Consider the following 27,498-nt stretch of genomic DNA (forward strand, 5'->3'; position numbering starts at 1 on the left):
CCTGAGAATACCCAAGTATTGCTATTTGAATACTTGCCTTTTCCCTTCTTCATAAGTCTTTTCTTACTTTAATGACCTTGAACTACAAGCAGAATTTTTCATAACAAAAGAAAAATCTTTTTCTCTTAGAACTAAACATTTATCAACATATAGCTCCATTTCACCAGCAGAACATTTAAAAATGTATCTTAGTAATAAATAATTGCAGTCCTCTGTAAAGCTGCTGGCTTTGAAACACAATTGCTCAGCTTTTCCTTTTCTTCCTTTCCTTAACAGGTAGCAGTGAAGCATTAGTCATTTAAAAATCAAAGAGTTTTGATGCATGTGGGGAAAAGAGGCAGGTTACAAAAATGCTTAAACGTGTCAGAGTGCCATGCCACTGTAGGAGGAAGATGTAGAATATTAGAGAGACTGCTGCAAGAAGTAGTTAATAATAACAAAAAAGAACTTCGCAGCAGGGCAAAGAATTAAGCATTGCAATTTGTTGTAACTGATTGAACTGAGTGCCATCTTTGAAGAAAACACAAGTAGGGTCCAGGTACACACCAGTAAGCACTCTGATTGCAAGGACACAAAAGATAGGAATGCCTGCCCAACTCCTCATAGCAGAACAGTAGTTCTGTGACAGGGAAAGACTAATAAAATGTGTTCATTGTTGGCATGTGGCTGGTGGAGGGAGAGACCTGCTGCAGGAAATTGCTGTGACAGAAGGTCTGACCACAACCTCTTGTCTCTGTGTGCACATCCACTGCTGAGAAATTGCCCATTTCTAACCCCAAGCAAGCCCAGAGAATGTCATTCATAAGCAATTAATCTTTCAGAGAAAAGGCTGACTGTTAACACCTTTCAAAATCAATGGAAACAGGACCATGTGCTTCAAAAACAGCAAGAAAAGGGCCGAAGAATATACAGTGTCTGTGGCTTCATGTTTACCCTGGGATTTTCTGAGAAATATTGTAGAAAAACAGTTCTGTTCTGTCTAAGAATAGAATTTTCTAACTAAAAAAAGTTACTGCTTTTCTGAACCTCATAACTCTCCAACTTGCAGTTTACCTACTGTGTTCAATAAAAAAAAATAAAAAAAAGTGGGTTATGTACTGATTTGCTTTGGAATTAGGCTTCCTTTCTTCTCCCTTCTGCATTGCCCAGAGTGACATCTTTTAAGAACCTGACATGTTTGGTTTCTTACTGAGATTTTCTCCCAACAGGGAGACTGATGATGAGAACATAAGAGATGAAAGTATTGCCAAAAATGTCTGAGAAGGGAGCAGATTTGGCAAGTGCTTTCAGTGTGAGGAAGGTGAGAGAATGGGGAGCTCTCTGAGGAGCCGCTCTTTGTAACCATGCACACTCTATGAATTTATTATAAGGTTTCCATCCCTGGAGAGATGTTCCCTGAACTTGAATGGCAGAGATGAGGAAAACAGTTTCCCCTTCATTTAGCCAGATAAGATACCAGCTGCTTTTAGATCCGTCTGATGGACAGCCTTTTTTACAGCTTTTTTGGTCTTCCTGGAGCAATGATCCATGGATGAGGCAATGGCTTGTGGACTGTAGAGCAGCTGGAAAATCGGTAGCTCCTTTCTTTAGAGGAACAATCTGGTGTGCATCTTCTGGACAAGAAAGATGCGCAAGGTGTAAGAATAAACAAGCATTCATTGGGGTGAGAGTATGTACACTACACTCCTGTTACACTCCTTAGTGGTTTTTAATATGTCAGAGTGGGCAAAAGTCCTCAGCTTCTTTTACCTTGAACCCATCTCAAACATTGCAAAAAATGTCCCCTGATCCATCATTAGCATCCAGAAGTCTGCAGTCTGAGAACAAGCAAAGGAAAAGTAAGGTTTGTGTTTTGGTGTGTGGGTTGCTTTTCACTTTGTGCAGATATTTCTTCCTTTTGTATTTAGCTTTATCCTAGTTCTCATTTTCATCTGATTCTCCCACTGTCAGTCCCTTCAATTTTCAGAGAGATTCTTGCTTTTCTGCCTAGAAGGAAACATTAGAAATCAAAATATACCTCTCCATCTCCCTGTGAACAGTTTTGCTTAGGTACCTTATGAAGATACCAGAGAGCAATCATGAAAAGCATACTGAAAAGATGTATAAGTCTGTTGTGTCAGAATCCTGTGTCCTGTCAGGATCGGTTGCTTCTCAACACTTGGAGAATAAATTGTCCTGACACCTCTAGGTAGGTGAAAATAATCATTAGATTAAAAAGCCTTTAGAGTTCATGATGGATTTAACAGCTTTTATGAGCCATTTGTACAGTGAAAACCCATTAGTCAGTAAAACATTAACAGGGTTATTAGGGCAACTTGGGAGCTGTTTTAGCTGAAGGCTGCTTTTCAACTTTCCAGAGCAATCCCTGTATTGGGCATTTTTGGAGGACACAGATACATGGAGATATAATGCGTGTATGCACCAGTCAAATCAACATTTCTTTATGAAATGACTGTGGTACTTCAAAGCAAAAAAAGCTGCAATGTTGTGATTTTGGTTACTGAAACTAGGTAGACAATGAATTATGACAAGATTTTGCATTATTTCTAGTGGACTGGATGATTCATGTCAGTGTAGTCCAGGTTAAGAACTGCTGTCAGAAAGAATCAAACTCAAAGCAAGCTTTCACAGAAGAACACATCTTGTTCAAAGTCAGGCAAATTCAACGCCAGGTTCTCATTAAACTCTTTGGAGTTGCTCTGAGTTTTCAGGACTTTTTATTGCTTTGCTGTATGCAAATATTTAAGCAAGTTTCATGAATTCGGATGTTTCTGAGGCTGGAGCAGACCATTAGGTAAATTCAGAGCATGGTTTAAAGAAACAAACCTTGAGTCCTTTTAAGCACAATTTGGGCAGCAGTTTTTTGAGAACATCCTGGCAGACTATTATCTATGTTCTAATATTGTTGTGGGCAGTTTCATGAGGTGGAAAGCACTCCTCCTGCATTTAGAAGAAGTGGTAAAAAAATGTTCTGCGTCTTCCAACCAAACAAGCTCTTCCAAAGCAACTGTTTCTAGCAGTGACTGTTCACATGTTGCTTGAAGTACTGAAGTTTTTACTAGTGTGTTAGATGCTGGATTTCATGGAATCAGTAAGAGGTCTTTTAACAAGTCCTGCAGATGATCCCAGCATTTCATACTATTTGTTTTAGGCAAATGATGGCATGATAACCAGTCCTGGGAGTGTAACTCATTTTCAGTCAGTCCCAAGTGATCACAGGTATTTGCTGCCTCAAGATCTCTCCGTTTCCTCTCTCTCTTAGCTTCAACATCAAGGCTTTAAGCTTGGGGAAAGCTGTGTAGTGCTGCATTGAGTGCCCATACTTGTCATTAAAGGTGCTGTATAGGTATAACTCGTGCTGGTACATGCCTGAAATTCCAGTGGTACTCATTTGAAAAAGCTGATACTGCAGATGTCTTGATGGGGAGAGGAGGAGACAGACCAGGCGGGAAAGGAGAGGTCTGTCTCCAGAGGTGTAAAACACCTTTAAATTTAATACTAGAGTAATCAAAATATATCTCTGTTCTGCTTCTGTTGCTGAAAAAAAAAAAAAAAAAAACTGAACTGCTGCGATTTTAATGCAGACTTTTATGTTGAGAAAATTACTTAGTCTCTGCCAGAATTTGTAGATCATTTTAAGGTGTTACATGCTGGAAGCTGCAGTTTCCTGGCTGTGTGCCATTTGGAACTGGGTGGAGCATTAATGCCACCTGCTAAAAAGCCTCACGGGATGTGCTCAAGGGAAGATCAATAAGCTATACTTGTGGTTTGGAGGTTTTAACAACACTTGGTAATGGTGATGATCTTCTTCAGGTGCTAAGTAAAAATACATTTTTTTAAATGTGATATATTCTCCCTTTTGACAGGTGAAAGGTTAATTCTCTTCACCCCTTGTATAAATCTTACCCTGACATTTATCTGAAAGGGTATCAGACCCCATGTTTTTGGGGTCTTAAAGGAAAATTGTAGTTGTCAATTTTTGTTAAGAGAGGAGTCTTGATTTTCATACATAGAAGATACCCAGTGATTTCACAGGAAGTTCAGAATGTCTGGATTTATACACCTATTTGAGGAACACATTTCATTTCACTATTGTTTTTTGCAAAATATTTGTTACTATAACAAAGGTAGCAGTCTGCATATACCTCAGAAAAAGATATTATGTGAAATACAGGATATGTATTTGAGGGACAGAAAAAGTGTTGGACGTACCATGATGTCTCAGATACAGGAGGCAAAGCTGGAGAGTCTGGCCCTGAAAGCAAGACCTACCTAATTTTACAGAGTAGTTTGCTACTATAGCAGACAAGCAGCTTTCTGATACCTGTCTTTAAAGTGTATGTCTTCCAAATGTTGCTTTAAGTTCCAGAATTGCTGCATATTTAAAACTTTTCCTAATTTTCCTTAAAAATTCCATTCCTGAGATCAAGTGTTGATGTGAAAATCTCAACTTCAGTTTGAAAGAGTTAGCTAAATTTCCAGATTTTTACTGTGGAAAAGAAAATTTACTAATGTAATTCCTATCAAAATTTTAAATTTATGTCTCTTTACACTACATGTACAGACTATACAGACTGTAGACTGATGTAAATTACACAGATTTTAATCCAGGAAGGTCTGACCAGGTTCAGTAACTTTTATGCTATTAGTGAACAAAGTGAGACTGAGATCACAGTTTGCTAGGATCTGAGAATCAGCCCTGAATATAAGACCAGGGAGCAGAGCCAATGCAGTGGAAAGCTCTTCCTTTTTAGCTCTGACCTCTTCAGTCACTATCTCACAGCTAGATCAGCTTTCTGACAGAGAGCCTTTGTAAACCACCTTCAATAAGATTTAGGGGGGGAAAAAAATTTCTTTTTGTTGTTTGTTAATGTTGGAAAACTATCACAAGATAAAAATTTTAGTCATGAACTCCTGGATTCATTCTTTGTGAGTAATAATTTACATTATCAGTGTGGTTGCTTTTATTTCAGAGTCAGTGGACAGGGAAAATGTTGCTATTTAAAATTGCCTTCTGGAAACACCTCCTTTCTCCAGGTCAGTGGTAAGGTCGGAGTACAAACTTAGGAAAGTTGAGTGCATGATCTGATGTCAAGGAGAAACTGATGCTTGTGAACAGATACTCACTGAGAGGGATGATTCCACCTCCTCTTCCTGGGTGTGATAATCCCCTTTGAAACTGCAGTCTGCAAATTTATTAGTCTTAAAATCACTCTCTCCTCTTTCAAACTACACAAACCAGGGACAAAGAGTTCTTTTAAAAGTCAGGAAGAAGCCTGCAGTAGATTATTAACCACATTACTGTTACCACCAAATGACCTGACATTCCAGCTATACTTAAAAAATGAGATGATGTTGTGAAACATACAGGGCAGCCCACAAAATATATTAAAAAGGTAAAACATTACAGGCGCTGCATGGATGTTCGGTAGCGTGGCATTTGGAATTTAATGTTGCATTAATGCCCCCTGCTGATAAGCCTTCAAAATCTACTTTGAATCAAGCTCATAATAGTTTTCTGCATCAGTCCATCCCTTAAATTAAAAAAAAAAAACAACAAACTAGCATATATCTCATCCTAACTGGGTTCTTAAATAGATCACATTTCTTTTAAATCTGCTACATAGCAAGGTCTGTGCTGCCACAGAAACAGTAACAGTAGCTCCTTAGAATTGTCCTGCATGAATCCCTTCTGCTCTTGGTTTAGTTAAATGTCCAGTTATGTAGCATTACTGGGTAGAACCTACATGCTAACAGAGAAAAAGAACCTTTTTGGTGATGATTTAATAAAGAAGGCAGATTATTATAATGAAAAATAAAATAGAAAAATTGTCAAAATAGAGAAATTGCAAGAGGGTGAGCAGATACTCAGGTTATACTAGAGGAAGCTGAGTCACAAAACCATGGAGTTTGGAAAAGCCCCCTAAGACCACCAAGTGCAACCATTAACCCAGCACTGCCAAGTCCACCACTAGCCCATGTCCCTAAGTCATGTTCCTAAATAATAAGCGTTTTCATAGCTTTTATGATCTACTTTCAAGGTAAATAAAAGATAGATTTAGTATTGATTTTTACAGGCTTTCTTTCTAATAACAACACAGGTATTACTTGATTCCACAAGAGAGAGGGGGATTCATTTCCTCCCTCTTCAAGCCATGGGAGAAATGCCTTTTATCTGCTGTCAGTGAGTAAAAAGACACTACTTTGCTTTTTCCAGTTTCCATCACCTGTGCTGCTGCATCTTTCCTTTGTCCATTTATCTCCCTGCCTCTCTGAGGTACACCAAATCTTCTGCAAGTGCCCATAGCATTAGGTGACCACCTGAAGCTTGTAGGGACATCTACCCTCTGAAGAGTGAGAAGACCTGTGTTGTCCCTCTCCAGCATCAAAGGCTGAGCTTTTCTCAGACAAAGCTGGTATAAAGAGGCTCTCCCAAGGCAGCCCAGCTCTTTGTGAGTGCAGTGAATACACTTGAGAGCAGGTTCAGGTTGTGACAAGACAGGTAAGATGTGGGTAGATGCCCCTCCTTCCTTCAGGCTGACAGTTTCAGTCTGTGATCAATCTGTGGATTGTACTTACCTGTCAAAGAAAGTAGGCTTAAATTTATTACATAAGAATCACTGGTGAAAAGTAAAAATCTTTACATTAAAAGGCTGAAAAGTGTTGTTTTAAACTGAGAAAACTAGAGCAGTATATAAAGTGCATTGAGCTATATCTGAGTTGTATAGATTGAGGTAATCAAGGTGCTTCATACTATTGTTTATTTTATTTTCTAAATATGAAAGAGTCGTACTGGTTAGAGCATTTTTATGCCTTGATGTCTGTTGCCATTAAGACAGTTAGAGCTGGAGAAATCTGGATTCTTTATGTGGGTGAGCTCTTAGTTATTAAGTTATTGCAGTGTAGCACCTCACCATTTTTCAAGGACCATTATATCAAAAAGAAGCTGAAAGAATTTTTAACCAGATGTCAGTATTTTTAGAGGTCATGGTACTCTCACAAAACAACTTCTGCTGAACTAAGTGCCTTAGGAAGATAGGAACTCCTTTTTTTTTTTTATCTGAGCATGTCTTCTTCAGCTTTACAAACTATACCTAATCCATACTTAATTACTAAAATGGTGAAATAAGACAGTAAGTTCATGAAATGGATTTCTAACAAGCTCTGCAGAGACTGCTTTGATTTCTACACAGCTACAGCTTCAAAAGCCTCTGTGCCTTAATAAGCCTCTCTGCCTTCACTGCCCAGCTTGTGCCTGCACACTGAATGGACTTCAGAACTCCTGTAACAAAGCCATATCCTGTGTTGGGCTGCTGCAAACACAGTTGCTGTGTGCCACAGTTGCATAAAAAGACTGATTTCAGAACTGATTCTGAAATACCTTACCTAAGGTAAGGAAGAGAAAACACTTTGAGGAGTGGCAGTGTAGAAAGACCATTGGATTTCATATTTAATCTGACAGTGTAAAATAAATGGTTATTCGGCATAATTAAATCATTCACTTTTACTTGTTTTACCATTCTGTGGAATTCCAATAGAGGTTCGTTTTTGCTCTCTTTAATTTTGCAACGTAATGTTGTAATGAACAGTCCTGTGTCTATTTTTTGTCCTTGTTGTTTTGCAGTATTTTCATAAAAAGTAGGTGATTTGCAGCATTCTTGGCGATAATAAATGATTGTGCAGTCAGCCTGATCCTTATAATCCATTACAAACATTAATTTGCTGCAGTTACAGACTTCAAGAGGCTTTTTCCACAGAGCTCAGGAGGTCTCTTTCCACAGACCTGGGTCTGCTACACATTTGTGAATATGAAACCTTTAAAGGTGAATCACTTGTGATAAGATGGCACACAACAGATGCTTTACAAACTTCGATAGACTGAGGTTGGTTTTGATCCCTGAAAGGTTCATTCTGCTAATTCCCATTAACCGCTAATGGGAGACAAGCACCTGCTACCCTCATACCTCAGTGTGAAATTTCAGCTGCTGGCACATCTGGATCACATGGGCTTCTAATCATGTTCTTTGTTATTTGTAAATATAAGCTTGTCTGAAGGCCTGTTTAACATTTCCTTACCACTTGACCACTCCACAGTGTGAAAATGTAGATCCTTCTTAAGACGACGTAGTAGGTCTTTCAGCATAGATGATTTCAGGAACCCTGAATAGAATTCCCAGAGAGAATACTGTAAAAATGCTTGGGAAAATAACTGTTTCAAGTCAAATTATCCAAATCCAGTATTTTCTAGGAGTCTGTAACAGTGTGTCTTTTAGGAGTGGAGCTGAAGCTTAGATCCTAATAAGCCTCTCCAGTGGAAAAGCCGCTTGGGAGAAATTCAGGCAAAGCAGTCAAGCTCACACATCCACACATGCTACGAGGCTAGCTCAGCATGGAGAGGCAGAAGGGCTTTTTGTATGATAAAGTTCCAGTGAGGTTTATTTCATGCGCCGAAGGGTATCAGGAGCAAAAAGGCCAGACTGTGTGCTGAGTACCAGTTTAAGTGTGGGGTACAGCAGCCAATGACTGCATTGGGTCACAGGGGTGGTACAAGGGGCAGGCAAGGGCAGTGGCCTGTAGGGAAGATGAGGCTGGTCACCAGGGTCCCACAACCAAAGGATTATCAGGGAAAGGAAAGATCATGAGAATTTGGCATCAGGGAGAACGAGACTGGAGTAATGTTACAGAGTGTCACAAGGCACTATGGGGAAGTCTTCTCTTTAGTCTACGTGAGTCATTTTTATGGTAAACCCTTCCAAGGCTAGACCCTGGGTAATACCCCAAGTGGCTCCAGGGATTCCACAGAAGTCTGCAATTCCTCTGCCAGAAGGAAGTTTGATTATTTAAGAAAATGAAATAGATGTTTTCTTTCTTCCTGTCAGTTACAAGCACTGTGAGCTGAAGGTTGATTTACTAAGTAGAGATCAACTGGCCACAAATAAATACAGCCAAAACTTATAAAAAAATTGATCCCTGAACCTACATGAGCTTCTGAGGCCTCATCCTAATAATAATACTTAGGGAAACAGATGTGGGAATTCTTAAATAGAGGCTTGATCGGCTTTTAAAAAGGCAAAAGTGGGTCTTTGAATTTAATAATAAATGTGATTTGTTCCAATTTGCTGTCTTTCTATCATCCCTCTGCTGCAGCTGCAAGACTGGAGTTTCCATGTCTAAGAAGAAATGGACTGTGTCCCTTCACAGAGAGACACCTGGACCCATCCCTGGGCAGAACAGTCTGGGATACGTAGTTAAATATTTCTGATGTTATCCAGTAGAGAGCAAAGACACACTTTAACAATTACTTTCAGCAGTAACTCGGGATTTACTGCAGGACACACATATGCCATGGTTGTTGGATGCTCAGAAGAGTCATGCTCTCATCACCTCTCTCAAAAAACCACACCATATTGTTTCAGGTTTTTCATAACGTTGGGTCACTAGACTTCAGGCAGAGGGGGAGGTAGATCAAAATGGGTGGAACTGTGAGCCACAGCATGTGTCAAGGGTTGAAAACACCTGTGCAGGTTTGTGGTGCTCATGAAACTGTGGCAGTTTCAGTTAAAGAAGGAAAAGCATTGAAATTTGCTGAAAACAAACTGAGCAAGGGCATCAATAGATATTCAGTGACTGTCCACTGTGGAGCACCACATGAAAAATACTGGTTTGACTTCTTTCAGGAGGAATAAATAAGTCATGTTTTATGTTGCCATTTGTGTGCAAGAACAGTTTTTCAGTTTTCAGTGCACATTAAAGGTGCTGTAAAATGTGAGTCTGTGGGAAGGCTGATAAGCTGGAAGAACTTATCCATGTATAAATAGCAGCAATATTAGGGGGGTTTCAAGTTTACTCGTAGTGACTTGCAGTATCACTTATATGAGTGACAAAACCCACAGAAAAAGGAGATTTTTGCAGTGGCTGTGTGCCTGTCTTACAGGACAGACAGATTGTATGACTAAAGAGTACACAAAAAAATTTCCCAGCATCATCCTCTTTTCCATAAGTTTCTTGCTCCTCTGTTAAGAATTCTTGGGAGTCTTCAGTCTGGGCTGATCAAAAAATTCTATCTCCCACAGTGTCTTCTCTCTTCTAATATTGATCTCTGTCTTTTGCGGCTTCATGCCCCTTTCCCAAGGGGAGTTACCCTCTTGCTTTGTTGCTTGCAGAACAGGGACCTTTTTCTGTAAGTAACAGTATTTTTTTAAAAAATCTCCCAATTGTTGAGGATATGGGGAAGTGCTTTGTAGTGAATTATGAGAGTGCATACAGGGTGGGACATCAGTCCCACTACTTGGAAGTGCAATAACTTTATTTGGATACTAGTGCTCTCTGAATTTTGCTGTCAGAGACTCTATACCCTAGAGTTATACCCTAGAGACCAATACCCTAGAGTTAGTGTAACTAACTGTACAGCTTACTTGAATATTCTCTTTCTTTATACTCAGTACACAATCTTTCATTGATACCTGATTAACTCTACACTAAACAATTACCCATTGCCCAAAGAAGATTGCAAGACTTACTTCCTATGTCTTGAACATTGAAGAAAGTGATTTTTTGAATGCAGAGAATGCCCACAGGTTAAAGAAGAGCAAGAGTGTACAGTGATAGGAAGGTCTGTAAGGGCAGAACCAGTGTGGTCTCTTAAAACAGGGTAGAATTTAATGGTGTGTCAAGGGATGGATGTTAAGTGGTACATTTAATCCACATAAATGACTGAGAGAAAAACACACCCCAGTTGCTTAAGTCAAGCTTGTCAAGATCTATCTAAATTCAGCAGGAATTTTTAAATGGGGCTAAATCAGGCACACTATTTGTTTTCTTAACACTGTCATGAATGAGCTTTTACAGAATCAGGACCTAAGCATATATATCATTGAGCCTTTTCATGTGCAGATTATTGACTAATCCAAAAAAATTTGATCCAGAAGAAAGATAAATCTTGGCTCTGCCACAGGCTCTGCTCTGACCTGAGGGCAGTCATTTTATCTCCTCAGCTTTTGTCCCCTTTCTGTAAAATGGTGATAAGAGCATTTTCTTACCTCACAATGGAACCATGATGATAAATATTAAGGATTATGACACAATTAAACACTGTGCTAATGGAGGCCATTAAGCACCTTCGACTTAGTAGCAACCTTCTGTTCATTGGCTGCCTTTCTGAAGTTATTAAGCATTTTTAATTTTTCCCCAAGTAAACGAGTTTAAAAGGATTACTAAATAAACCTTACAAAATGCTAGCATTAAACTGCATTGTGGTTTCTGATCTATGTAATGGGATGCTTTGTATCTTTGGTTTAAATCAGCCTACCTGATCTTCTTCCCTTCTTCCTTCAATGATTGTAAACCTGAAAACGGGGAGAAAAGGGAGAAAAGACTACAAAATTCAGGCCCACTGATTTGGATCCCGGAGTGCTCAAATTCCAGGATGTGTACAAGGCAGCACTGCAGCTGTTCTTTATCCCAGCACCCAGGGAAAGTTTACTGCCTTGCAGGGAGCCCCGCTGTCACTGACATCCCTGCTTCTGGCCAGTTTGACCCCTTCTTGCACTTGGACCTTCTTGTTGTCTGTACCAGGTCATTCCTCAGTCACCAATTACCACTGCCGAGCAGCTACAAGTAGAATTTTCCCTGCACAAACAGCCAGTTATCTCACTCATGTTAAACACATGTGAAATAATCACCATGTGCAAAGGAAAAAGGGAAGGGAGAACAAAAAGAAGTTTCTGGCTACATTTTGCTGAGAAGCTGCTTGAAGAAGTGAATACTCAAGATGAGGCACAGGAAGTTCCAACACAGAAGTGGTCAGGTCTTCGCTGACTGTACGAGCAGCAAAAATCTTGCTTCTGTTTGTGGTAGTAGCTGACTGTACTTCTTGTATGTCATGTCATCCCTTGGGATATGGTAGTGTCTGTTTAGCTGGAGGTTAAATTTTTGCTGTCTACTTTTGCTGTTTTCCTGAGATGGCGGATGTCACCTACAGGATACACTATGTCCACAATTCAAATATCTTTTCACAGATTATATGCTTTTTTTTTTTTCCTTTCTTAGAAGAACAAAACACAGAAACACAGTGAGTGTGAACAGGATTGGGTTCATTATTGAGGCGTCTCAAGACCAAGTTGGAATGTGTCCCTGCCCATGCCAAGCAGATTGGAATGAGTTGAGCTTTAAGGTCCCTTCCCACCCAAATCATTCTGTGATTCTGTGATCTGTGATATTCTAGGTCAATATTAATGAGTCAGTCAGTCAAGAGCTGTATTTTATATGCAGGAGGGGTTTTTGCACAACATTGAGTCAGCATTTGACCATGAAAGGTCAAGATTAGCTGTCTAGAGACTGCATTTGAGATAAGTGACATTTTCCTCCTGTATCAAAACACATTATTTTTTGAAAAGCATTCTTTTTTCAAAATGACACCCAAAGAAGGTTTAAAGTACAGTAACTTGCTTTCCATGTTGTCTAGTAAAAGGAAAAAATCCAGCTGTCTGTTGTATTATGTATTATTTATAATTTATCTGTGTTTGCCAGCTGGGGCTGGCAACCTGATGTATTTATGGGAGTATGTTTGGGATAGGAAGAGTGGGTCAGATTGCTCTTGAAAGCCCAGGTCATATTAGGTGCTGGAACTGAGTTTAAAGACCACTATATCCAAGAATCCTGTAATCTCCAACGTGTTTATCTGGGCATGTCAGGTAGAATAGTGATAGTGTCATTGCCTTTCTCTGGCGTTAATTAACAAAGCTGAGTTGCCCGGGTTGATCAGAAAATCTATAGCTGCTCAGTGAGTTAAATTCAGATTTAAATTAACTCCTGTGTCCTTAGTTATGGGACTGTGCTTGTACTCATCGAGGTTGCTGTAAAGATCTCTGGGGAATACACAGATAGCAGCATCTTGCTTTATGTTTGTTAAAAAGAAAAATTATTCTGGGTGGGTATGGGGTCTTGAAAATAATACATCTACAAAATGAGATGGTGTCTCGGTTTAGATAGACAGGTATCTGCCAGGGAGGGTTGGAGTCTCCCTTGAAATGTAAGCCACTCCCCCCTTTTTCAAATTACTATAAATTTGCAATTAAAAGGCTGTCAGGCAAAGATTTTGGGAATAGGTATAGCAGTTCTTTACTAGGGATATAAAAATACAAATGTTGTAGTACAGAAGAATAAGCTAGCAAACAAACAAACAAGAAATCCTAGAAAACCCTGACTGGCTCAAAAATACAACCTGACACCCTGTTGGTCAGGGTGTTGGAAGCAGTCCAAAGTAAGCCCTCCTGGAGTGGCAGATGTGGTTCTGTTGGAGTAGAGATGATCCCATTGAAGAAAAAAGGGTCCAGTAATGGTGAGATGGGTCCGCTCTTCCTCCAGGGATCCGGTGGAAAACTGGATACCTAGTAGCACTGTGGCTCCTTTTTTGTCTAGGTTGAGATGGTTAGGCTTATCCTCCCTGTGTGGAGCATCTTACAATAGTACGATGTAATGTGTCATGTCCTTGGGGAGCTTTTAATGGTTCATTAGCAGAAGATATCCCCATGGGAGTAGTGGAACAATGAAAAGAGATAACTAACCCTCCACCCTCTGATAAGCGACACTGACCCACTTGGGCAAAGATAAGCAATTCTGCTTCACCCAGTTTCAACAGATAGAATAGAATAACATGTTCTTTACAAAACCCTAGACAGATGGTTAAAGGTGAAAAATGGGGGATGGAATGTCCATCCCAAATACAGCTTTACTGTGACATTCTTTTAAGTCTGTCTTACAACTGACACAGAGAGGTTGTGAAGACTCCATCCTTGGAGATGTTCAGAAACTATCTTGGCATGGTTCTGGGCAACCAACTCAAGGTGTCTCTGCCTGAACAGAGGAGGGTGGACCAACAGACGCCCAAATGTCCCTCCCCACCTCAACCATTTAGGGGTTCTTTGGTCCTCTACTTTCATCAGTGACTAATCTGATTTCATTTTTTTTTTCCAATTTTAGTGCAACTCTTACTCAAATATACAATCACTTTAATGGCTGGCTGTGGGTGCAGGGATGTGCCAGAGAGGTGCATGAAAGCTTCAAGTGTATCTTTGAGATGGAATTGCCAAAATTAATTTTCAGAGGTCTTCCAGTAGTCTTGCCGCAGTACAGTTTTGATGCAGAGATTTTGCAGGAGGCAAAATACTAAAACCAAGAGTTGGTTATTCCACTTTTTTCTATGTTGTAGCAAGGTAATTTGGATAGTTAGATGTTGCGGTGTGCACTCCTGGGGTGGTTCAAGAACCAGAGGCAATGGGGGCTGTGACACTTTCCCCCCAGGCTCCTGAGCGTTCTCAGCACTTAACAGGTAAGTCAGGGTATAAATAATGGGACAGGCTCAGCTTTCCACTCCGAGGATTGATTTTATTAGCAGAAACACAAAGCGGACTTAAGTTGAAGGAAGGGCAGAGGTGAAGATCTCAACAGGGGCTGCACTCTCAGTTATACACGGGGGAGGTACCAAGGGAAGGTACAAACATTCAACCCATAGGACATAACTGGGGGAGGATCATGGGGAGGGACTTACAGAACAACAACCAGTGGGGGAACACAAGGGGAGGATACAACTTAAAGAGGACCAACAGGGTGTCGCAAAACACAGAAATCTCTAGAACTGAGGGCTGGGACTGGGGAGGATTGACAATAAAGTAAGTAGATTGGCAGCCTAGTAAATGGATTCAATAAGGACTAACCTAACTATACAGGGAAAGAGGATGGTACTGAGCGAACCATTTTAAGGGATTAAAAAAACATACATTAAGAAAAAACAGACCACCACAGTAATGACAAAAATAGTTGTATAGTGACAATAGTGGCACTAATCTCCATAAAGATTTTGAATCAAATCCTGTAGTCATAGTTTAGAATCATAAGATTTGAGTTGGAAAGAACTTTTAGAGGCCAGCTAGTGCACCCCCTGTGCAATGAGCAGGAACACCTTCCACTAGACCAGGTTGCTCCAAACCCAGTCCAACCTGACCTTGAACACTTGCAGAGATGGGGTGTTCATCAACTCTCTGGGTAACCTGTGCCATTTTTTTACTACCTTCATTGTAAAATACATCATCCTTATACTTAATCTGAATCGACCCACCATTACCCCTAAACAAGAGACCAATAATAAATCAGTATTACTATTTTTATCTTGGGTGAGGACTGTGATGTGAGATTTTCTTTGGAGCATGGCAGAGGGAGAGCAAGAATTAGTAAATCTGCCTATTTTCATGAGGTGAGGTTAAGGACACCCTTGGTGAGGTTGTTGTAATGTGTTGCTGAAGCAGTGTGGGAACCTGATGCTGTGGATATATACAAAAAATGTGGATTGCTAAGCCTCCAACCAACCCATTTAGGAGCCACAAAGTATGAAAAGAGAGACCAGAAAGGCTCCTTGCAGTTCATATCTGTGATAAAAATGCAGCTTCAGACTGAAGCCAGTTTTTTTGAAAGTGACTGTAGTGGAGTGGGTAAGTCAGGCAGTGCACCGAAGTCCTTGCAGGTTGCTTGGAGATTTCTGAGTAGATTTCTAAACCTTTACTCAAAAGAAGCAGCTCCAGGGAAAGGTGAATGGCTGGAGAGAAGACTTCCTCTGAATGTATTTTCATCTGGGCACAGAGGGCTCGTCTGAATAAACACAACATGCACATTCTCCAGCACAGGCTTGCAGCTGCAGCAGGGAAGCGTTTTGGGTTTAGCTTCCTCTGGGCTTTGTAATAATCCTTTCCCACTCCTTGCCACTGAGCACAGGTTTTAACTGTCACTCTTGCTGTCTCCTGTCACACTGCCCCTTGCCCTGCAACTGCCATCGATCCCTGTTGCGCTGACACTCATATGCCCTTTGATAATGTTGAGCTGTAAAGCTCTTGTCCCCCTGTGCACTGCGGTGCAGACCTGCTCCTATCTGAGGCATTCATTAGTGTCGTTTGCCAAAAGGTTTATGTAACAGCTGGTGCAAAGCAAAGGCACAAAACACACACATACACTCACACACTATTACGGCATGGGTTGTCAGAGTGACGGTGAGGGGAGGATGGTCCACGGGACCAGAGTAGCTCACAGGCACAGCTGCATCTGTTCAAAAAGCAACTAACAGCTCTCTGTGACTATGCTTTATTTTCAGCTCGTCATCATGGCTGGGACTGTTCTGCTCGCCTACTACTTTGAGTACACTGACACTTTTCAGGTGCATATCCAAGGTTTCTTCTGTCAGGATGGCAATTTGATGAAACCATACCCTGGGACAGAGGACGAGAGCTTCATTTCTCCACTTGTGCTGTACTGTGTGCTGGCTTCAACTCCAACAGCGATTGTGAGTATGAGGAATTATTTGAAATCCCTGTGACCACTTCATAAATAATAACAATAGTCTTGTGATATCTTTGTCCCCTTGCCTCCCTGTTCAGCTGTAATTGATTTACACTTATCCGGATCTCTGTTTTGCCTCAGCCTAGTATGATCTTCATCAGTTATCTCCAGAAGTAATTATTCTGTGGTAATCACAATGCAAGAGTGAGGGTTAGAGCTTGTTAAGCCTTTTACAATAGCTTTCTTACTTCACTGATTAGTTGTGAATTTCCTGGGTTCCAGAGAGGCTCTAATGCAAAGGTTATTTATTACTGGAAATAAGAAAACAGGATAAAGCTGAAGTAAAATCCAGGTCAGATGTGCAGTATATCCGGGATTATTTCCTGCTGTATTAAAAGGACTGCTGAATGGCCTTAAAAGGCTTAGATGATGAGCAGGATGCTAAATACAAAGAGAAATATGAATGCTGTTTCATTTTTGTTTATAATATCTTTATTTTCAGCAGTCACTTAACTTTATTTTCTTCACTACTTTTACTATTTTACTTCAGCCAGTAAACTGCAATGTAGCTGTTCTACAGAGATGAAAATACTCAATTAGCTGAGTACATACAATGCCAAACAATTTATTGCAGTCTCTGGTTAGCAAAACTTCAGCCCTTTTCCATTTTCCACACAGAAAGTTGCATATTTCACCAACAACCCCAGCTTTGCTGAATTGTTAATTACACAGATAAATTCCTGTCAGATTGTGATTTTGGACTTTATTTCAGATATTTTTCTTTATTTCTTCCCTGTTAGTATTTATTCCTTATATTAATTTTGTTTTTCATCCTTTTCAAAAGTTGATTAAATCTGTACATGACATGTTTACTTTTAAATGGTGAATGCTTCACCATAGTCTATTTTAAGTTTTGTTCTGGAGTAATTTTAGTGCATCAAATCAGGTTCTTGTCACAAAGTGTGGTAAGAAGTGTGAATGGGATCTACAGAAGAGGCTATAGGTTTTGGTACAGGACACTTTCTGAAAACAACCAGGTGTTTTGAAGTGGATTACATCATGAGTTTATAAAAAACATCTACAGTAACATAGTTATTTTGTGTATTGGATCTTTTTGCATGTCAAGCCTTTCATCTTACTTTGTGCTGCAGTGATAGATTATTTGAAAATGAAGGAAAAAAAAAACCACCCCCCACATTTTGGAACTCCCCCATCAACATAGTGCCGGTGTTCAGGGATGTAGCTTTCACAAGTGCTTTTTGTAAAGGTAGCTGGAGGGTGACAACCATACCTTGATTCCAGAGCAATGGCATTAGTGGACGGTTTGTCCCTTGACTACTGATACAACCCTGGGTAATAAGTGTTGCTCTTTATTTGGATCTTCTGTTTAAGTCCTTGCTCTGCCAAAGTTTGATGCTAACCTTTCAAGTTTTGCTCCACTGGATCAGCATTTCTTTGCTTTTTAGTAACTCAAGAAGTAATTTTCCTGATAACTAGTCTTTATGAAAAGCCAAGTTGGAGTCTTGAACTTGGAAGTGCTGGGTTAATGGTCAGACTTCACAATCTTAAAGCCCTTTTAAACACAAAGAATGAAAGGTAGTGAATGTCAGGTAAAGTTGTTGGGTGCTGAAGAGACCTTCAGCTTAGTGCTGTGTGGAGCTGGACTGTGTGAACTAACATATCCCATGCAAACTGTGAAGAAATGCTAGCCTGGATCCATAAGGACATCATCACCCTGGGTGAAAGGATCCAGGGCTGGATATAACTGGTAAACTCTGCTTCTTGGGCTGTGCTGTGATGTTACACTGGATACATTGCTCCACACAGAGAAGACATGGTCAGGGTCAGCACAGGGCTCTTGACACCACGCTTTGCACCAGTGATCTCTAGATACAACCTCAAGGAGACAGCAGGTCAAACTTCCCTGGGAAAACATTTTTATTTCCATTTTTAATGTAGTCTTTATTAATGCATTGTTTGATCAAAAATTGTAATTAGTGGTATAATTGTATTGTATTATTAATACATAATTCAATTATTTCATGTCCTATTAATTAATATTGGGCTAATCTTCAACCAAGGCATATGTAAGAGGTATGTTTTTCTGTGTATTTCCTGACTGGTGCTCATCACAATATCTTTATAGGAGTAATTTCACTTTATTTCTCATTCCCACCTTCTCGTGAGAGACCTTCTTCTCTTTGCACAGTATTTTCACACTTTGCTTCAGTTTGTAGCTGACTCTGCAGACCGAATTTTGGCAGTGGTCATCAATAAAAAGCTTATAAATGAGAAAGTGAGCTCAGATTCTCCCTAAACTCTGTATTTCACTTCCTTGCTGGTTAGTCTGCTCAGAGTGTGAGTATCCCCATCTGTCATCCTGTAGCCAAATAGGTGTTGCTTCTCACTCAGTCTGCCCACAGCCTGGGAAGAAATATTTGATCCAATCGAATGTCCCAGGGATTTCAGTGCAAGGAGCAAATGCAGCCATTTCTATTTAGACCGTAATGATTTGTACTCTTTAAAAAAACCCTACAAAAACCTCACAGAAACAAAAGAACCCACACAACTGTGTATCATGGGAGGGAGCATTGTGTGCATTCACTGACAATTAAGTTGTAGCTTCATTCCCTACACTTTGCTCTCAGGAAGAATCACCAACATTGTGCAGCTCCATCATGAAGACATGACTTAAGTCAAAGGTAATATCAATCCTTCCTTAACAATTACTTGTTTCTCCTCTGCGAAACACTTACTGCTTCCGTTCCTAATGGCAAAATGGTTGATTTGGCAAATGGTTGGTCTGATGCAGCAGCAATCTGATCTCTCTGATCAGATCTCTCTGAAGGCAGATCTTTGATCTGCCCTCGGATTATCACTGTCCTGATACCTCGTGACATGAGAGAAGTAATTACTGGTGGAACCCAGGAGCAGCTAGGTACTAACCCACAATACTTTCCTAAAGGGCGTCTGGAGCTATGGAAGGTATCCTAGGGATCTGTACAAGCTCCTTGACACAAGCAGCATTAAGTGCAGTCCTGTGCGCATACGTCTGGGGAGAACTCAAAGCCACGATTTCAGCATAGCTGTGAGGCAGTGCTTGCAAGCCAAAAGGGAACATCTTTGTGAACTTAATGGAATATCTTTGTGTCTTTGTCATTTGGTTACAACAGTGGGCATGGGGAAAACAAGTACATATGTTTTATTTCTGAGAGCACTTTGCAGAAGTGCTGCTGTGGGTTGGTACCACTGTATCTGCATTTCCCTGCACTTTTAGTGGCAAAATAAATGTGACTGGCCTGGTTTTGTGCAGTTTAATTTGTTGGTTTTGAAACATTTCCTTAAAAATATTCTGGGATGACTCTACCACATTCATCAGTGTCCCTGAAGACTTGCTTTCCCTGTTATGAGCTTACTGCAAAGCAGCCAATTCCCCAGCTGGTACTAAACAGTCCTTCCAGAGTTCAGCACTTGCCTGCTCTGCTTCATCTGATCTGATTTATCTATCCACCTGAGAGAAGCAGAGAGGCTTAGGAACAGAGCCAGTTCACTGAAATGAATACTGAATAGTGGCAGAAAGTTTCAAGGGCACTGTTTTCAGCTGCTTTCCTTCTGTTTCCAGGTTGGAAGTAGCAGCCTACATGTAATCTGTTAACTATCCAATGCTCTTAATTTGTGCAAAGGTATTTGCTTTCAGATAATGTTGGAACCAGTCAAACCAGACCAGTCTGATTATGAATTAATTAATTAAGCTGAATTACACTGTTGATCTGAAGCAGCAGGAAATTGTTCCAGCTTCTCTCTACAATCTGCACTTACCTCTCAAACTTCAGAAACATCATTCTTCTAGATGGTTCTCCTTTTCTGTCTTGATTCCTGGCCTTTCACTTAGCACAGCCATGTGACTACAGTGATTTATTTCTGTAAGGGAAGCCAGGGAACCTCTGCCTGTCTTGGCTAATTCTCCTGTGGCTGCTCAGCAGCAGATACCAGGAAAACCAAGAATGTCTGAGGCAGCTCAGAGCTCTGTTACAGCAGCTCCTTCCCAACTTCTTCAGGCAGGAATCACCAGGCTCTGCTGGTGATGGTGCTGCAAGAAGCCACAGCGGGCTGTCCACCACGTTTCACCCTGTGCTGGCACAGCAGGCTGTATCCTCTGCCAGTTGGTGGCTTGCCTTCCTCTTCTGGAGTCTTGTCAGGTTGTGAGGTGGTGAATGAGGAGCTGGTATACAAAGGACTGAGGCAAATGTGTGCCCTGTGTAAATGTTTATATTCTGCTATTTGCACACCATTCTGAAAGAATAAAAATACACTTTCTTGGTTTGGTGCAACACTTCCAGGCACTTCTTTTGACAGCTTCTCCAGGACAGTATGGTGGTGCCAGCCACATGCCAGTTTGTGAGGAACAATGCAGGGCTGTGGAAAATGTGTGTTCTCTTCATTAGAATTTAAGTATAATTCTTTTAGGTAGTTTTACCACAGTGTATGAGGTTTTTGAGCACAACACTAAGACAGTTTTGGGGTTTGAGCAAGCTAGAATATACATTGTGGATTTCAACACTTTTGACTTGAAATAAAAAAAGAAACAAAACTATAAAACAATTTTCTTGTTCTGGAAAAGTACTTAGAACTGTTCTTTGCTATTGTTTTCGTTAAACAACAACCTCCACCCACTCCAAAATAGAATGGAGTGAGTAATTGAATGCAGATTGAGCTCATTGAGTTTGTATCCTTGGAAAATTAAAAGTGAGCTGGCATTGCAACATTCAGCTGAAGACACTGTTTCATTGTCTTGTGTGGTTTTGCAAAATACACTATTGATTCCTGAGGGCTGAGAATACCTGTCCAGGGTGTGATGGCATAGACAAGAGGGTGTCTGAGGGAGCTCTTCCCTGTCCCTCATCCTCAGGAATATCAATGATAGTGATCTTATCAGGGAAAACCTCTATCCACCTAGGCAGGCTTGAGTCAGGGCCCTGCCTGAGGAGAGTGTCAAGGCAGACCTTAGCTACCCCTTGCCTTCAAAGGTGCCTTTCCTCAATATAAATGTTGCTAAGTGTTTGCCACCTACGTTTGACCATGCAGTGTCTCAGCTTCACAGTGTCAATACTGGGTCCTGAGGGTAGCAGATAAGATGGCAGATCAGTATTCCTCAGGGGCTAAGGCTAAATGTGAGGGAGATCTAAGGAATTAAGGAACTCACAGCAGTAAATGAAAGTCAATATCAGCCATGTTCTTAGTGGGGACTGTGGAGAAGAGGGAAACAGACTGTTCAAATCACAGGAGGCAACCTTGCAAGGGACACCAGCTTCAAAAAATTAAATGGATTAAAAATTAGGCAAACTTTAACAATGAGGGTAGGCAAACACTGAAGTATAGGCCGTGGGATCTCCATCCTTAAAGACATGAGCTTCCATGTAGGGCCTGAAGAGCATCCCTCTCCTGACTGCAGCTGTTTTGATACAAACCTCAGAGACATCACACTGCAAAAGGGCAGAACTGCTTTTGGCACAGCTCAACCCAGTGCTGATGAAACACTCTCTGGAACATTTTGCAAAGGTCACCTTTTGGTAGAGTACTGCTTCTCCCAGGGAGAGTGTGTGGAGTCATGCTGAAACTGGCTAATTGACCCTCATCTGCTGCTATTCTCTGCTTTTGAGTGCTCTGCATGCAGTTTGTCTCATAGCCAGTGCCTTCCTTATATCCACTTATCCCCTTGGCTGCTGTTTGAATGCTGTAGGCTTGATTAATTTGGTTCTTTCTATTTGTGACATTAAAAATGCAGCCACACACATCCTTGCACAGGGTTTGGGAAATGTCATACTACTTGCTGAAACCTGCGCAGAACTAAGAGCAGTGATGTCCCAAGATCTAAGTTCAGTTTTGTTTGCTGCAGAGATTTTTGTGTGTTATAGCATGTCCCTGGGTGGGGTTTCAGTGTAGAAAGTGGCGTTAAAAAGGACTGTGTCACGAGGGTGCTGTTAGAGTTAACAAGCTGAAGGATTTAAAAGCTTGCAGAAATCAGTATAACGTTAATTTAATACCTAGGAAAGACAGATCATGTCTGTACTTCACATAATTCTCTCTAATATAGGAACTCCATTGTCTTGCTGTGATAGGAAATGACATCACTTGTATTTTTTCATGAAAAGCAGAAGAAGGAAGTAACTTTCTCACAGACAGACTTGAGGGAGTCCTAAACTGTGGGCTGTAGTAAAGCATCCCCCACACACCCGCAGCAGATGTTTCCAAATAAGGAAAGAGTTTCAGTTTGCTTTAGACATTTTAGGAAGTTTACCTGGAAGCTTCCATACCCTTCTGAGAGTAATTGACTCAGCGCCAGCACAAGAACATGGACTGGGCTCTGAGAGTGTAACTCCAAGCCTCTTGGTGATCTTATTGGCGGCAAGCCAGGTTATCCCTCCTAGAATATTCAGTATTTAGAAAGAAGCACTAAGGAAGTGAAAGGCTTTTTGGGGTGTTTGTAGCAAGGTGTCTGAGATTTCTCAGACACCTCTGCATGGCTTTATCACGCTTTCTGTAACGTTTGTTATTTTGGTATTTTTACTTATTAAACCTTTTGATTTACAAAACACCTCTGAGGAGCAGTCTTGCTAATTAATTTTAGCCACTTCTCTGCAGAAGGCTGGTCCCTCAGAGACTGATATATTAGCATGTGGCTTATGACACTCTGACCACATGTTACTCAGTATCAGTGGGCACAGTGGTGCATCCTGCCTCTCTTCCATGCACCTTCGCTGGTGCTCCTGCTTCTTAGCCCATGTGGAATTGCCGCTTGTGAAAAACGAGTTTCACTCTCTTAGAAAAATTTATAAGTTTAATAAATAAAATAAAAATAGACAGTTTAGGAGACAGAAAAGCAAAAGTTTCTCAGCTGAGGGTGCATGGCATAAAGCCAGCCAGCAGCACACCTTCACGGTTTCACATTTCTATTTTTAAGGATCGCTGTGTTACATATTCAATAGACCTTAATGCGTGATTCAAACATTCTCTTTGGCTTTGATCTGTTTCGTTTCCCCCCCAATCATTTTATCTGGTAGATCCATCTGTGGGTGGCTCCACTCCGTCATGTAACATGGGTCTCATAAATTTGTCTCCTGAGGTTTTGGTTCTCTTCATTTGAATAAGAAACAGAAAGTCAGCAGCCTTTATGCAGGAATGCAAGGTGGTCTTCTATACCTTCTGGTTTGGTCAGTTTAGATATTACAAAGAAAAAACCTAGTCTTTTTACTGTTAACACTATGTTACAATTAAAAAATACACATTTATTACCTTTCTAAACTCTGTTAATAAAAGATAATACAGTACAATTATACCTATAGTATTCATTTTAATATTTGCAAAAAGCCAACTTTATAATAGGCATTTATAACACCGCTGAAATTAAAACAGTGGGAACATCCACACAATCCCAGTGTTCATTGGAAGTGTCAAAAAATTACAAAAATGGTGCTTTCATGTTTGGAGTGAGTGAGTGAGTGAAGGGGAGGCAGAAGGCTGTGAGTGTCACCAAAACTGCAGGAAAAACAAAAACCCTCCAATAACATTTTTAGTTTTAGAGAATCAAGGCACTACTTTATTTCTAGCCAGGATGTTGTTCTGGCCAGGATGTGCAACAGAAATCATTTAATCATCATGTAGCCCGGGTGTGTAGAAAAAATCATTCCATGACACACATAGCAGATTTTTCACAAACTTTATAGTCAAAACCCATAGATATTCATAGGTTTATTATTCATTGGTTCCAGGTTACTTAGTATTTGATTTCCTATTGCTGACAGATAGCTTCACCTCTGATGCTAATTAGGTCCTCATTCTTCTCTCCTTTCCCAGAGTGGGGGGGGGGGGTGGGGGGTGTTGTTTGGAATTGATGGTCTGTTAGTTTTTGTGTATCTGCTGTGTTGCTCCCAGTCTGTTGAGATGTTAAGCTAATCAGGCCTTTACCTGATGGAACAATTCCCTGGAAAGAAACTGATCCCTTTCCCCCTGGGAAAAGGCAAACATGTTGAGGGTATCAAAGGTCTTTTCCAACCTAGTTCATTCTGTGATTCTGTGAAAACTAACTAAAGTTGTATAAAAATATGTATATAATTAGGATATTTTCCAACGTGAAGTGCAGCCTTTGCCAGCAGCAGTGGGACAGCAAGGAGACAGTCAAGGCAAATCCCACTGGAGAAGTGAGGTGAGCAGCTTGAGTTGCAGTGAATCTGTAGTGGGTTTTCAAAGGGAAGAAAACAGAGGTGAGACTGGGGCAGCAGGACTCTAGCACAGGAGGAAACAAATTTTGTCACTCTACTTGCACAGGAGTTTGGACAAACATGTCTAAGGGAAAATATTTTGGTTGCTGGAGAAGTAAGCAAAAGCATGGAAGGGAAGTGAAGAAGGAATGCAGTCCTCAGCTTTGCTACAGCATTTGAACTGAGGTACAAGGCCAATGTCCTGAATGAGAAAAACTGATAACAGGAACAAAGGGGGTTAAAAGCTGGGCCCATCCGTGGCTGTCAGCACCATCAATAATTACTCTTCTAAATTTAATACAACTCTTCAAGTCGGCTCCCCACCCTTACCCCACTGCACAATTACCTCAGGAGGTCAGCTACAAAATGCCACTGTTCTGGAGCCTCCTCTGGTTTTACCGCATACACATTCCTTGAGAGTTTATTTTAGTTTATCCTCACAGAAAGGAGCCTTCTTGATGTTTTCTTCAAAAATTTTTTTAACAAAGTTGTGCAAATGATCTTTTGTGTGAGCTTAACAGCAGGTACTATAGGAAAAATAAAAGATTCCATGCCCCTTTAAAAGCAATAGTTCCAGTATTTTGTTGATTAACTTGATCATTAAATTTATGAACTGTCAGTAATGTGTACAGGAGTGCTGGAAGTGTCAGGTGCTAATGCTGTGCTGAGAACTTGAAAAGGGAAGATGAGACATTTCACTGTCTGAAAATGCCAGCTGAAGAACTATCATGGATAAAGGACTGTTGAAGAGGAAAATAGACAGATAATTTTATCATCTGCTGGGGCAGGGTGAGCCAGGAAGTAAGTAAAGCGTGTGCAGCAAAGGACTTTGAGAGCAGAACATTGAGGGGCAAGTATTCGGTGACACAGCCAGTAATGGGAAAGCAGGGAAAATTGAAGAAGTTTTCTCACTGAAGAGGTTGAAATCAGCAGAGGAAAAATAACTGCTGGATAGGTACTCTAATTCATACTGGGGCTTTCGGTCATCATTGTATTTTTACCTGCTAGTAATAGGAAATGGAATGTGAGCAAGAGTTCTCAAGCAATATGTCCTTAGTGTAGAAGAGCTGCTATTGCATTCAGGAAACCAAGAATAAAAACACATCCAGTGCACTACCTTTGCTTCCCTATTACCTATTACATGCCAGACTGCCGATCACTTGTGCTTTCAAACCAGTGCAATTCTCCTGACATATCTACTGTCTAATTAAGCCAGTATGATACAGAAATTCATTAACCTTGCATTGTTTTCCCGAATGGAAATAAAAGCAGTTTGCTTGCTGTTTACATTTTCCACCCCTATTTGGATAGAGTCTGTATTTAGAGATCAGCTATAGAACTGATTTGTAACCATTCCTGGAATGCTGATTCTGTTTTGGCAGGAGGTGAGGTACTCAGTAGTGCCGGTGATTGATTCTGGGAGGCCAGCTGGACTACTTGGCTAGATGAGGACCCTGCTCATGCAGCATCATCGGGGTTTAAATCATGACCATCAGTGCAGTTACTTGATTTCAGAAATGCCTGAGGAAAAAAAAAACAAGTTCTTTGAGAGCTATTCAGACCACATTCAGCTGCATGTAGACAGATTAGCTTTCAGAATCAGGTGTCCAATTGCCCATTGAATTTTTAGAAAACAGCAGGGCTGACTTTCTAGAGAGTCCATATTAAGCATCTAGAAAAACAAATTTTAGCAACTAAATTCAGTGCCAGAGATGACATGACAAGAATGGTCCAGTTGTGTTGAATCACTTTGTATCACCACACAAACATAGCTTTATTGCCATATACCTAAACTCTGCATTAAATCAAAGGCAGTATTCATTTTGAAAAATTAAAATTTGAGCTGTTATGCTATAGGAAATCTGGGATAATCCTGCTTAAATCAATGGAACAGAATTGAACAGATTTACAGCCTGGCAAAATTTTCTCCCAAATCTAAGTGGAACTAATCTACACACATGGGAGTTGCTAGGAGTATGACAGGCAGCTAGATTTGTAGAAACAAAGATGGGAATTAAAGCAGGAAAATACTCCATTAACTTCTGAAGTAAAGGAACATTAAATATGGATGTATTGTTACAGGAGGACTTTAAGTATGTTTTATACATAAGTCTCTTGTATTTGAAAACTTTAGGATATTTTAAAATCGAGTAGCCCATGTGTTCATAGAGTAGAATTCCCTCAGGGTGTGAATTGTCTCAGTGTGTAGGTACAGCCCCAGGCAGGGAGAGAGCCAAAGCAGTAATTCAAACTTCTGAACATTATAATAATTAAAATAATAAATGGTTTGAAACAGAGTGTCACTTTCAAACTGCTTTAGTGTAGATGGTCTTTTTCTTAATTCCCAGCCTGTTGTTAATGAGCTGAGCTTATTGAACTGCATGCCAATTCTCTTAAGAGCAGATGGAGTGAAACGGGATAAAGGCTATATTTCAGTGCAGCTCCCATGCATCAGCTCCCCTCCAGATGCCATTATCGACCTGCATTTTACAGCTCAACATCTCTTGCCATCAGTGGGTAAAATTATTAAGAGGTTGAGCATACTTGGCTTGAATGTCAGTAATCAATAAGGATGCTCATCTGGCTTAAGAAGGATAAATTGTTGCCCTTGAAACAAAACACCATTCCAGCAGTCAGAGTGAACTAAGGTGACTTCCTTGACATTTATACTAACTCCAGGTGTCCATGCCACCCTGTGTGTGTGTACACAAACACTTCTGTGTGGTATTTCTCTGACTGTTCCCTAACACTATGGATTTCTCTTGTGTATGTCCTGTAATAATGTATTAAAATAATAATTTTGAGTGCTCCCCCTTAAAAGCTTGTTTCTTCCACTTTTTTTTTTAATTATTTTAAAGACTTTAATTACAAACTCTGTCTTTGTAAAAGAGTCCCAGTTTCTCTTTCTAAAGCCTGC

The 27,498-nt window shown here is 40.4% G+C and overlaps 1 protein-coding gene across 3 annotated transcripts in view; it reads left to right on the top strand.

The window, feature by feature from the left end:
* PLPPR1 (phospholipid phosphatase related 1) overlaps positions 1-27,498 on the top strand; it is a 122,262-nt gene that overhangs the window by 75,732 nt on the left and 19,032 nt on the right. For all 3 annotated transcript variants that reach the window (XM_066181853.1, XM_066181852.1, XM_066181854.1), the window contains one exon: positions 16,139-16,327. In XM_066181853.1, the coding sequence (XP_066037950.1) occupies positions 16,139-16,327 (189 nt within the window). The remainder of the gene's footprint in view (positions 1-16,138; positions 16,328-27,498) is intronic.

Source organism: Chamaea fasciata, unplaced genomic scaffold (assembly GCF_029207755.1).
Source record: "Chamaea fasciata isolate MVZ Bird 193981 ecotype frontalis unplaced genomic scaffold, bChaFas1.0.hap1 SCAF_4, whole genome shotgun sequence".
Lineage (NCBI taxonomy): Eukaryota > Metazoa > Chordata > Aves > Passeriformes > Sylviidae > Chamaea > Chamaea fasciata.